The sequence below is a fragment of the Phytophthora cinnamomi genome, assembly GCF_018691715.1.
Source record: "Phytophthora cinnamomi strain GKB4 chromosome Unknown Contig83, whole genome shotgun sequence".
NCBI lineage: Eukaryota > Oomycota > Peronosporomycetes > Peronosporales > Peronosporaceae > Phytophthora > Phytophthora cinnamomi.
The window spans coordinates 796,432-810,183 of NW_027151016.1; the positions used below are offsets into that span (position 1 = coordinate 796,432).

The window sequence follows — 13,752 nt, forward strand, 5'->3', positions numbered from 1 at the left end:
TCTCACTTGACAAGCGGGCTACTCAGGACTCGAATGATCAAGCTGGAGATGGTGATTTAAAAAAGCCTTCAGTAGCAACTGAAAATCAAGATGATTCACTAAAATCCTCCCAGAAAATACCTGAGTTATCATCGGTTGGAATCAATACTGATCTACTGAAAGTGCCTATTATGGTTGATGCTGAACCTACTGCCAGACCAGACATGGCTGACGCTGAGGCAGTTGCTAAACCATCTATAGCACATATGGGGTCTACAGCTAAGCCAAATGTGATGGATAGATCGGCCGGTGTTAAACCTGATACCGCTGATGCATGGATCGAGACCTCAGAAACCGCGGTCATTCGAGATCATGAAGATCAAGTTGCATCAAGAAATTGGATTAAAGCATTCTACAAAGCTAATCCAAACTGGGCGACCATTGGGATCAACCCAGTTAAGAAGGATGGTAAAGACGACAGAAAACGTGTCATTCGGGAAAATGTATCTCTTCGATCGGTAAAGAGTGGCAACAAATTTAAAAGTTATGGGTAAATCGATTGGGTCGCTACCGAGGCTAAAATACGAGATATTCTCTACGATGGTGAAAGCAATTCGATTGATGAACTTGGTGCCATGCGCGCTGAAGATAAGAGAACGCTCGAAGAGCGTTCGATCGGCCAACAACGTCGGCCTCCCCAACCGCGATCGGATAGAAAGAGAAGGGGCGAAGATGATATTGAAGATCTCGATAAAGCGCTAAAAGATCCACGGCTTACATTAAAATATTTAAATAAATCGACTTCGACAAAACTCGATGATGATGAGGCTAAATACAAGCTGACATGGTTTATCATTGAGAATAAAGCTATGTTAGAGGCTAACAACCTACAAAAACGCATAACTCCTATTCTTAGAGATGGTAAGGTGTATTTGGGTGGATATCTATGGATTGACAGCCATTTTAGGATCTTCGTGTTTGGTATAGATTCTAACAAGCATCACCCCGCTGTGCAAAAAAAATGTAAATTGGTCTGCTACGCTCGAACGATTCTTGACCATTGTCAAGAAGAAAGGACTTGGCTTAGTATCAAATACTGAGATGGCTAACGACAAATTTGCTAAACCTTTTGAATTAGCAGATGATCTCATCGATGAACGACCCGGTGTTAAAACCGGTAAATATAAATACATGGACAAAGAGCTTGCTATCCCAGAACTTGAAGCTAAAACCATGCTCACGGATTATTACAGGAAGCTTGCTGATAATCAAGTGAAAATACTAGTAAGATTACGTCCGATTGTTAATTCGGATAAAAGTTCGAAGATCCACCCGACTTACTACCTAGGTGAGCCAGCTCATAACAAACCCCTATATTTTAGAAACGCTCCGCGCAAGCCTGTGAAAGGCGACGCAATGTCGCATTTGATGAAAAATATTCGATGGATGGACACATTCCAATCCTTACTAACTGAGCTAGAAGACTGTGGGAAATACGTTGATGATACCGGAAATCGAAATATAGAAAAACCTCAATGATAATCTAAAGTTGATATGAGAAGCCATCTTCAGCAACGCTGCTGATATCAAAACACCACTTGGATATGAAGCTTATGGCGATGAGACCCTTCGAGAGCTACACGATGACGCAGAATCTGCTTTTCAAGAATGTGGAGAAGCTCAAAGCCGCTTGGAGAAGAATATACACGATTCTAAGAAGTCGGAATCAAAGGCTGATAAAGACGCAGTAAGAGCGTTAAGGGCAGCGGTAAAAGCTACCAAAACAGCATATTCAATCAAATTTCGTGCTTATCAATCTAAGCTTCAGCAGCAGCGAGAAAATGATCAAATGGGCGATAATGATACGTTAATGTCAGCTTCAACACTTGCTAAGGTTGAACGGGCAAATGGGCTGAAAGGTCGCGGACTACAAGGGGCAGGTGTAGTGCCATTGGAAGGTGTTGAGCGTAAAGGTAGGACTTACAACCTGAATGACATTCAAGGCAAAGCGACTCTATCGGCATATGTTTATCGCAAGCTTGGTTCTAAATTTATCAGATTGCCAGATCTTGACAAGAGGACGCTGACCATCGTTCAGCCAAATCGCAGAAAGGTTGGTCCGATGCGTGAGATCAGTGCTTTTCTACAGATGATGATAACGGATCTGGTATTTAGAAACGATATCAGTCAGGAGAAGTATGATCATCTATCTATTGATGATAAGAAGCTATTCAAAGAGATACTTGAGATGACCCATCTTCAATACAACTTTGATCAGCATCTTGAGGACCCGCTCGAGTCGCTTCGGATGGAATACGATAAGCTCAAGGGAGAACTGATGATTGGCAATACAAATCCATCGATTTTAAAGCAACTCAAGGTAGTATGTGTGGATATGTACAGCAATCGATTGGTTTCTGATTCTGAATTCAAATCGATTATCACGCGACTACTATAGCTATGTTAGTACTCGACCCACGAAATATTTCCAAGAGCGGAGGGCTCTATAATCTAAATGCTGATCAAAATCTTGCTGAGCTGAAGGCTATCATGAAGGATGTGCTCGTCAAGGAGGCTACATCAAGCGATCGACCTGCCGTGTGGGCATCTGAGAAGCCATATTCGGCGAAGAAAGTTGTATCCACTCAAACTGATGCTACTGGCGATGAGGGTCCTCGAAGAGGCCCTGCGATCTTTGATCGCTCATGGGAGAAGTCAGAATCTAAGGCTGGATCAGGCGTTTGGGCTTATAAAAAAAGAAGCGATCGGTCAAGACTTTTGCACTATGAAGTCATTAAAGCAACTTTGTTTTGGCGCGGGCTAACGCCCCACCCGGAGCGACTTCACGATGGTGGGGGAGAGGATCGAAGATCCCTCAAAGGTCCTACGGACACCCTCGCCTCGCGACTCCGCCAAGTGCGGAGAGAGCCCTGAAAGGGCTCGATCGACCTACTTCGTTGGTCTCTCCCTTAAGGCTCTTCGTCAGCTCTTTTAACTCATCAAGACGTGCATACACATCGTCTCGATCCGCTTTGAGAATCTCCAACTCAGTCTGCTGTCTCAAAACTGTGGTGTTGCAGAACACACAAATATCGTCAGATGTGGATCTCCAGCACAAACCACAACAATCGCCGAGTTAGGTCGGCGCTTGTTGGCCTGCGCAGGGGTTGTCCCCTCGCGGTTCGGCCCAACCGGGACAGCGGGTGTCTCGCCTCTCGCCGACACGTGCCAACCAAGGTCCACTCTTCCGGAGACCCGCCGAGCTAGCGGACTCCGTTCACAAACTCCTGTGCCCTCCACCAAAGGATGGACGACGGCGCGCTAGCGCTTTTACAGGCCGCCGGGGCAGAAGCAACCCGACTTGAAGAGTAACGGCACCCGGGCTGTCCGGCGTACCGGCTCGCTGAGTTAGCGAGACTTTTCCTTCGCACTTGGCGAGCACCCAACGCCCAATCCCGGGCCGACCTAATCTCTTGGCGCTGCCAGTCGAGTACCCTACAAGCTATGCCTCTCGGGTACCGACGGCAGGCATCATCCGACCCCGTGCAGGGACTTACCGGAAGGTGTGCACGTGTTGTGGGCCTAGAAAATTCTGCTCTGTTTGTTCTTAAGTCTCCTGGGCGCCCTGAAAGGGCGCCTCCACTATTCCTAAGGTCCTATACAAATATCAAGTGAAATGGAGTGGTTTCGGATCTCGGCCGACCCTTCACCCTCTCAGCGGCGCTTCGAACTCGGCGGAGCCGGATAAGTTGTCCGGATAACCCGGCGAGCTCGACGAGGAGGTCTCGCCGACTCGGCTGAGTGCTGCTGGGCTCGCCGGGCTCACGCTTGGTCCCCTTGTGCGCCTTCTGGCCGTGCACCGCGTCGTCTGGGCGGCCGCCAGCTCTGTTTAGCCGAGCTCAAGGCCTGGAAACTGCCTTGAACTCGGCTGAGCGTCTCCTAGCGTCCCCGCACTCGACCCGCCGTACGTGCGTCTTCTCCTTGCGTGGCGACACCCGTCCTTGGTCTTCGGTGCTCTTGATTCCCATTCAGTCGGCCGCAGTGCGCTCGTGAAGTCTGCGAGCTCGGCGGACTGGCACAGTGTACCATCCAGCCGAGTAGTACCGTCGGTGTTACTTTCCTGGCCGTCTCGGTACTGCGAGCTCGGCGAACTCGGCGGACTGGCACAGTGTACCATCCAGCCGAGTAGTACCGTCGATTCCCCTATTTGGCGGATTTGGTACACTGTTCCACTTGGGTGCTCCACAAAACTGATGTTTCCTACACCACAAAACCAGCTTATGAAGGAGACTGGAGACCTTGCCATAGTCAACAGTCATGTGAAGACCTTCCAGATCAACTGTTTCATCCTCGACGTGTAAATCTGGATTTGAAACGTAGTTGATACAATGGTAGAGGCCTGCCTTCAGCATTTCCTGAGCACAGTATCCGAGGTGCATAGGAGTGTCCTCCGAGTCGGTTTTGTATTTAAACATACAAGGCTCAATTTTGAGCAATCCATCACATACAGAGTCCTCCACTGGTTCAAAACAGTGCTTTAGGCGACGGTCTGAATACGTGTAGTACGCTGTACTACTCAGCATGCTTCCTGCGCAGGCTATCGCTATTGGTACACTACTTATAGGACCTGTCGTGCTAATCAAGCCTCCAGATCACTTGAAGTAAACTACACCAGTGCTACCTGCGTCTATAGTGGTTGAAACAGTTATTCCCACGTACAATCCATATAGAGGCGACGTAGTACCTATGCCTACTCTTCCAGTGCTTGCTTGAATAGTAATATTAGTTTGATCATTGGTTCCTAATCTAAAATCATTGTTTGTAAAGGTTCCTATATACAAAGAATTGTTTGAAGTACTCTTGATACCGTTATTAATTTCGATAACTCCTCGCACTGGTGTTGCGTTGCTTCCATACCAGTCTTGAACAATTGTGAAACTACCATCTAGCCATTATAATCCATCGGACACAGTCGTAGCAAATGCGGATTGAGTCGCCGCTTGAGTAGGATTGATTATTACGCCTGATACAGCTTGAGTTAGATTACACCAATATCGCCGCCGCAGCCGATACCTCCTCCCACCACGAGGGTACCTGTAGCCTGACTTGTAGCAGCAATAGCTCCACTCATATAAGTGCTACCAGAATTGATCCAGAGAGCATGCTTGTTGGTTAGAGTGATATTGGTTCCGGCCGATGGAGCATCGGCTATATATACGCTGCTTCTCTAGTAACAGTAACGCCAGTATTACTTGCAGCGATGGTGCAAGCAGCAAAACTATTCATTACAGCAGATACAGCTATGCCAGAAGCAGCTGTTGAGTTATTAGTATATGTGTGTCCTAACGTAGCTATTTGCGGTCCCTGAATTGTCCATGATCCCAAAGTAGTAGAAAGCCCTACAAATAGATTACGCGCTCCAACTCCTCCTGATACGACAATAGCTCCAAAATTTGGACTTGATGAGAATGTATTATAACTCAAAGTAACAATGCCAGATGCTCCAATAGTGGTTGCTCCAGCAATGGATCCGGCTAGTACCAGGAGCGGGGCTATTATCGATATATACAGTGGCAGCATTTGTAACGGTTGTTGATGAAAAACCACCAATAGTAGGCTGTGCATAGCTCGGGAAGGTGCCTGACGAATTAATGTTGTAGGTTGTCGCCAATGAGTTGTGCAGGATTCCATTAATTCCCCAGGATGGATACTATGCTCCAGCAATGCCTCCAATCGTGATATTTTTAACAATTGCAAGCGAGGTAAGAGTGCCAACAGCCGTAATATTAGGCTGACTAGCAGTTGTTAAGGTTCCGCTAATGTTACCAGAGCAACTTATTCCAGTTAGCGTGCCAAGAGACGTAATATTAGACTGAGATGATGTACTCAGAGTACCACTGATATTTCTACTCACCGTAAGACCAGTTAGCGCACCAACGGAAGTGATATTAGGTTGAGCCGATGTATTTAAAGTACCACTAATATTTCCACTCACCGTAAGACCGGTTAGCGTACCAACGGAAGTGATATTAGGCTGAGATGATGTACTCAGAGTACCACTAATGGTTCCACTCACCGTAAGACCCGTTAGAGTACCTAACGACGTGATATTAGGCTGGGCTGCGGTTTGGATGGTTCCAGTAAGGTTTACAGATGATAGCGAATTGATACCAGTGATATTGCCCGATGCATCAAGTACCAGTGATTTCGATAAAGCTGCAGTGTCATGTGTAATACCGATGACGTAGCTTGGCGCCGATGATACTGCTGCACCGTTAACAGTTAGACTTGAGCAACTTAGTGCTCCTAATTCGCTGAGTGATCCATCTGGAGCAACGACAAGAGCTACTCCAGGAATAGCTGTTCCAGCTGTTATGCCCGTAATATAGCTCAGTCGATAATCATTAATTCCGAGATATAGTGTTTGGGCGTATGCATATGTCAAGTATCCCGTCTGATCAAGCGAGAGGGAGAATGCTGGATTATAGCATGAAGAAAGGAAAATAGGCTTGGGATAACTAAATCCACTCATTAAATCGAAGATTGAGTGGCGCAACTCCGAAATCAAGATTTTTAAGGTTGCTTATTTTCGGTGGCCTCTTATATAAGTCAATTGATTTTTAGTCATGAGCTCTATTCCCGACTATGGTGGATCACTCCCAAAGAAGTACAAATCCGAGTCAGTCGGTGATATCAAGGAACTTGGTATTAAAAAGCTATTTAGGATGGTCATCCTTGGTCCATCGTTCTCAGGTAAGAACAACATGTGCTACCATATTCTCAAACTCGCACCACATGTCTTCAGCCACCCCCACATCATCGCTAGAAATCCACATCAAGAGCTCTATGACTACCTCCGCGACAAGCTTGAAGGATTCATCACATTTCATGAGACTCCTCCTCAAGTAGATGCTATTGGAATCACTCCGGGAAACAAACCTGAGCTTGTGATCATCGATGATTATTCGAATGATAAGTCCCTTCAGAAGAATGTGTTCAGCCATTATTTCACAAGGGGTCGCCATCATAAACTATCGACCATCTTCCAGAGTCATAGCTGTTTGGCTACAGATAAGATGATAAGACTCAATACTAATTATATGCCGATCCTTCGCGCGAATTCACGTCGCGATCTAAAGCTACTAATAACCGATTTCAACATTCCTGGTCTCACGGAGGAAGCCATTCTCCATTATTGTAATCGATCTATCTGGCGCGGAAAGGGCCAGATGCTGTTCATAGATTCTGTAAAGGGTCAAATCAGGTATAATTTTGATCAGCCAACTAAAATTGGCGAAAACTATTAGTCGGATTATATAACAAATATGAGTAGTTTCGTCAAGATTGATAATACTAACTTAGTCCAAAACGGCTTGAATAATACCTGGCGATATCAATTTCCAGGCTCAGCTTGTAATTTCCAAGATGTCGAGGCTTCGCTTCAATCGATTTCACTGTACAACTCCGAGTTCAACATCGATTCAGGGCAATTCGCTAACACCAGTTTCGCGATTGAAGTGCCTACTGCTGCTACCACTTCTACTATTAGTGTGAATCTCCAAGACGGATACTACTTGTACTCCGATTTCAATCGAAATATACAAACGGCGCTTGTCGCAGCTGGGGCGTATCTGATTGATAGTAATGGAAACAATGTTTTCTACATTCAGATCGACGAGAATTCAACCTATTATGCGTGCCAGTTTGATTGCTCAGCTACGCTCACATCGCTTCCAACTGGATACACGCGACCAGCAACGGGTCGGTATTCGACAACGGGAACTGGTCTCCCAACGACGACACGAGTTCCGCGTTTGATTATCAATAATGCCAATTTTGGTTCGATTCTTGGCTTTACAACAGGAACATATCCACGTGCGTCTCAGACGACTTCTACGAGTCTTCTGAGCAATACCATTCCAACTACCAGACCTTCTACGAGCTACATAGATGGTGTGATCTTATCAGGAATGACTTCGTGATTTCGGGAGATACGATGGCCTGTTTTGATAAAGGAAATGCTGGTATAGGTTAGCAGATTCAGTACTTCCCATCGCATGAAACTTGGTGCCAGACGCATGACGGCCCTCGGGCGAGCATTACCCTCTCGATATGGAACCAGAACAATCAACCAGTGAAATTTCGTGATAATAGCGTTAATATCATGCTTCTACTGCGTAAGAAACGGAGCCAAAAAATAAGCTTTTTTCTTATTGCTATGGTCACATCGTGAAACTTCCAGCGAGCATTGGCTTAGAGCCTCCGGACTTGCTTTTACGCATAGAACGAAGCTTAGCCATATGAGCCTTAGCTTCAGGGGAACCCTTCGAAAACTTGGGTTTTCGCTTAGGTGCTAGACCTACTCCAAAGCGATGCTTGATACCCTTGCGGGCACTGCTGATGAGCTCGTGATGTTCAGGCTTGGTTGCCTTAGAGTGTAGAAAACGCTCGCCCTCATCGATGACGTCAGTGATGATCCCCTTTGTCTTAGCATATCGGAGGGCATTGCCCGCATGTCGCTTGACATCTGCGAAACTAACGCGACCTCCTTCCTCATCACTATCATAATTGTCTACACCGATTCCGCTAAGAGACTTTAGACCTGCTCTAACAGGCACAGAAGCTTCAGGAGCACCAACTGCGGTAGCAAGAGCTGGAATAGGAGCATCAGCAGCCTTACTTAGTAGTCCTGAGTCTTTGGCGAATTTGAAACCAGACTTGATTCCCGACCAAATCTTACTCCAGATAGAGCCCCCCCGAGCCTTCTTGTAGCCTTTCTTAATTTCATATTTCGTGATGTGAAGCCGGACGCCACGACCGTCCTTTTTGGCTTTTAACGCCTTCTCATGAGATTCAGGGTGCAAGTGTAATTTGGCACCTGTTCCAGCCAGCTCGGCTGCTGCAAGCGATAGCTTTCCAGATTTGACAGCTTTACGTAGTTTATGTGCGGGGACACCGCTTGAGATGATAAGTTCACGGTACATGATCGTAGTATATTTAACTCAGATTTTTAAAGCACTACGATATTTAAATTATAAAATCGTTTGAAGATATCCATGTGATTATGCTGCTTTGCATATAACCAAAGGATGCACCATATGCCGCAATATTCTCCATGAGCGGATTGGGTTTGAATTTCGCTATATTTGCTGATACTATAGCTTGTTGGTGGGCCTTCTCCCATTGAGTCGTAGTATCATGATCATGGACCGCTGTCCAATGCCCTACATGCTGGTTTGGCTTGCGTAGTAGTATCAGAAATGATCCTCTCCTTGGGAGAGCCGATTTGATCTCTTTGGCTCATAGATGTGATCAAGATGGATATCCAGCTGCTTCGCTAAAGATTTTAAATCGTGATCAGAGGAGACTGGTTTGACTAAGTTCATTTAATTATTTTTTCGTAGATCCTATATCGAGAGCTATATAAATGCTCTCAACAAGTATGTCGGAAACTCAACTCGCCGATCAATTTCTATATCAGTCTTCGCTGAAGAGCGACCCGTCAGGCAAGGTCAGTTCACGCAACGCGTTCCGTTCCGTATGTGATCGATCTAAATCAGGGTTCATACGCGAATGGCGTTATTACAATTGATGCTACTGCTCAGCTCAATGGGGCGGAGGGTTTCGCATGCCTTCGCGATGCGTACGTTGTGATCCCGTACAAAGTTAGGATGAAGAACACCCATGCAAGTACTACACTTGCATCTGTAGCCAACCGTCTATCTGTTGGTCTTAAATGTGGTGTTTGGAATGTTATCGATGGTATCTCAATGGTAAGTCTGTCATTAGCATGAGTGAGTACAAATTATTTGCTAACAACCTACGAGCTCAGGCGGAGACTTCGCTCGACTATGTAAATAAGCATGGTGCAGAAGATTTCCTTTTCCCTGATAGCTCGGGCTGTTATTCACAACTGCTGCAGGTGCTGTTGCAGGAACGTGGAACTATATGCTTAAGATCAAACTCGTCGAGCTTCACCCGATTTTCAAGGAGTTGGATCTCATGGCTAACCCCCAGATCAAGCTTCGTTTCCGAGTGAATCACGGTGCGTCCGTCATCACACTTGGTGCGACTAAGTCAATGACTCTATCATCAACTACACTTGTTTCGGGTCAGAGCTGTCCTATTATGGTAGCATCTGCTGCTGGCTCTGCCCCGAACACAGGTGTGTTTAATGCTACGACCGCAGGCCAAATCTCGGTTGCGTGGGGTGCAATTACAAACTCCCTGGAGCCTACTATTCATTCTACATACTTCCCATTCACGACTACCCGTCTCTATGTTCCGTTCATTGATCTTGAGAACCCCCAAGCTATCATCAGTAAGCCTAACAAGACTATCAGATATATGGACTACTACGCGCAGTGGTTTTACCAGCGAGCTGTCACTGGTGTATCTTCTACTTAGCCAAATAGTGCGTTTGACCTACAGCTGTCGGCAAGCCTGAAAAACGCTAAGGTAGTTGCTCTACTTCCATTCGCGGAGACCTCTTCAGACAACTTCAATGCCTCTACCATTCAGCAATTCCAAAGTTTCTTCGATAGCGCTCCTTGGACCGTCCAGCCTGGTTCGTCAATTCTTAATTTCAATGTACGTATTGGTAGTCAGCAAGTGTTTGATATCAGCTATGACTATGATTTCCAAGATTTCATTAATGAGTTCTCTAAGCTCGGCTCGATCAATGGTGACCGAACAAAGACGTTATCGAACGGCCTTATTGACTACCAAACCTGACAGCAGACTAACCGTGTCCTCGTAGCCGATGTGTCACGTTTCACCGAGAAGGATGTTCCTCAGACTATCCAGGTAATGGGGACGAACGCCTCGACACAAGGCTGCAACATGTAGGTTCTTGTTGGATTCGAGAACGAGATGACGTTTAATAGACTCACAGGTGATATTTTAGAATATACTGCTAACTAAGTTCTCGTTTGTAGGATCGAACGATTATATAATCGCCTTTCTTTAACATAATTATATCATTATTAGTCTTGACTAATAGGAGCGTCTTACCTGACCCACGAGCGATTTGCTTAACTTTTATATCGATACTAACCTGGGACACGAGTAAGTGTAAGACTCCTCTATCTGTGAAGTTGTTCATAGTTATGCTTATGATTGATTTGCTTTTTCTAAGATCATGAATGCCCATAATTAAATATTATTTTTCAAATAATTCCTGATGCCTATCTATATAGATAAACTGGATAATAATCATGAGTTCATTAACGTTTGGTAAGCATAAAGGAAAGGTTATTGAAGATGTATATGCTTCTGATCCAGGCTACTGTCGTTGGCTGCTGAATCAAAAGATTCTAATTGATTCGAACCCTGCGATTGCTGAGTTTATTAGGAGCAAATTCACTAGCGATGGCGGGTCGTTCCTAATGACGTGGGGAAAGCACAAAGGGAAGACTATCCAACAGATCTATTCATTCGATTGTGGATACATCGATTGGCTAAAGAAGAGTGACTTTGTTAATGAGAAGATGCCCAAGTTGTTAGCTGCTCTAAATGAGCTCTAAGCAATGTTATTTTTTTCGCATAAGATCAATCGACTTTGTGTGATACGACCCGCTATTACTTGTATAGTTATTGTTGCTGTGTGCGGTGCTCGGAGGTGTAGAGGAGGCCTCCTTCGCACCAGAGGGTGGTTAGCGGTTGTATCTAAGGAAACGTGTCTGTTGGTGTAGAACGTTCCAGGATCATTCTTGTTGGTAAATTACCGTTAGAAAAAAACGCCGGGGTAATATTCTAAGAATTACTACTGCCGCGGGATTTGCTGTCGCGAGGTACGGTGCTGGTGTTGTGTGGACCAAGGTCTACCGACCGTGCATCGAAGCAGTGGGTGTCTCCTCGACCTTCGTGGTCGTTGGTAGTGCGATGGCCACTACGATGTATATGTGCGCCATTGTTCTTCGCACGCCGCACCTCGAGTTGTCCGTCGGAAGACTTTCACGGTGAAACGGTTGACGAGTCGGAGTTGGTCACGGACAGCGAGGATGGTGGCCAGAAAACATCGAAGTATCCGTTCGAGTCTTCGGCGTCCGAAAACGAGATCGACTTCATCGTTAGTACGAATGCTCAGCTGCGCAAACTGTCGCTGATCGACGCTGTCAAGTCGCCGGACTTCCTGCGCATGTACCTGATGTTCTTTGCGAATCAAATCTATGGCCTGGTGCTGCTGTCCCAAGCTGTCCAATGTGTGCACTGACATCTTCGGTCGGTCGGCGACGAAGCTACCGATATCGTGTTAATCAACGGCGTGTTCAACTACTTCCGGCGGCTGTTCTTCTCGTTGTCGTCCGACCTCGTGGCGCGAAATCCCAATATCGAGCACGCGTTTGCGCACAAGTGTGTGTTCTACACGACGCTGATGCTACATGTTATCATCGTCGGCACGACGCCCAAGATGATCCGCAAAAACCAGTACACGGCCTTCGTGGCTAAGATCTTCGTACTGACGGCGAGCTACGGCGGTGGCTTCGGAACGATCCCAGCGTTCATGGCGGACATGTTTGGCGCATCCGTGACATACAGCCGTCTCACCGAATAGAGCACTCTCGTGCTAGTGCTGTGATGACGTACTTGGAGCAACTTGCTCATAAAGCTAATGTCTAACCAGCTGGGGTGACGCGAATATCCGATCTACCTATTACTACTGCCGATGAAGTGTTCGACGTCATTCTCTCGAAGATGCTGGAGCACGTTTACAAAACAAAACCAAAAAGGGCCGAGGAGTTGTCTTGTGGCACGCTATACACTGGGCGGTGTCAGTATCGTAACAATCAGCAGCGTAGTGTATGAATAGCAGCAAAATATTGTAGATCGCAGGAGTGTCACACATGAATAGCAGCAACACTGAATCCGTTCGTAGATCAGATCTGACGAATCAGAACACTCTATCACATCGTGATCTGATTCATATCACAAACGAATTAACGGAAAATGCCAATTAGTATTGCGGTGCCAAATACAGTACCCCCGGTAGAATCCGATCGTCTCGTTGGCTATACAATTCCTATTGTACCTACGCCAATTAGTATGCCTCACGTTGGCATCTTAGAGCACGACATTCGGCACTTGCTCTGAGGAAATAATGTCAGTTTTCAATTTGCTGTCAACAACAAGCACATGCACCAACCAACCAACGCCACCATGCCTGGATCCCGCCTCGACCAGACCATGTTGGAGAAGAAGGAGGTCGTCACGTGGATCGAGGAGCACCGAGAGGTCTCTCGACTATCATTAACGAGTGGAGATCGTTGGACCGCGTGCAATACACGATTGGTGGAAACCCGAAGCAGCCTACAGTTACAGGCGTTGCTCAGTGTGTGAAAACAGCCCGGAAAGATGTGCCTGATGACGTTGTTACTTGGTTTGTGGCAGCGGTAGGATTCAGTCCCTGTTACCAAGATTGGCACATCAGTCGTCATGACGTCTATGGAGAACAATTTTGCCGCAAGTGGCTCTCTCGCGACGATGGTTCCGATGACAACGATGTTGAGGAGGATCGTCTCGAAAATCTGGACGAGTTCACGCTCCGAGGATTCCGTCTAGGCAATAGTTTAACTCCTCCTAATTGTGTACCTTGCTAAGAATGAAGTGAGTACAATTCGATTGTATACAGTGCGCTAATTGGCATTTTCCGTTAAGTGCTGCGCTACTTTTTAATTTTTTTAAATTTAATTACGAGAGGATGACCAGTTTAATTATGAGAGCGTTGCTCAGCCAATCACTGCACAGAATCCTGGCAATTGGTTGGTAAAAAAG

The 13,752-nt window shown here is 46.1% G+C and overlaps 1 protein-coding gene across 1 annotated transcript; it reads left to right on the forward strand.

Moving 5' to 3' along the window:
- Positions 1–9,927: 9,927 nt before the first annotated feature.
- On the forward strand, positions 9,928–12,535 carry IUM83_11376 (Major Facilitator Superfamily (MFS); the record flags this gene model as incomplete). Its single annotated transcript, XM_067935932.1, has 2 exons — positions 9,928–10,024; positions 12,219–12,535. 2 exons carry the CDS (start codon positions 9,928–9,930, stop codon positions 12,533–12,535), a joined length of 414 nt encoding a protein of 137 aa, XP_067785098.1.
- Between the last annotated feature and the right edge of the window lie 1,217 nt (positions 12,536–13,752).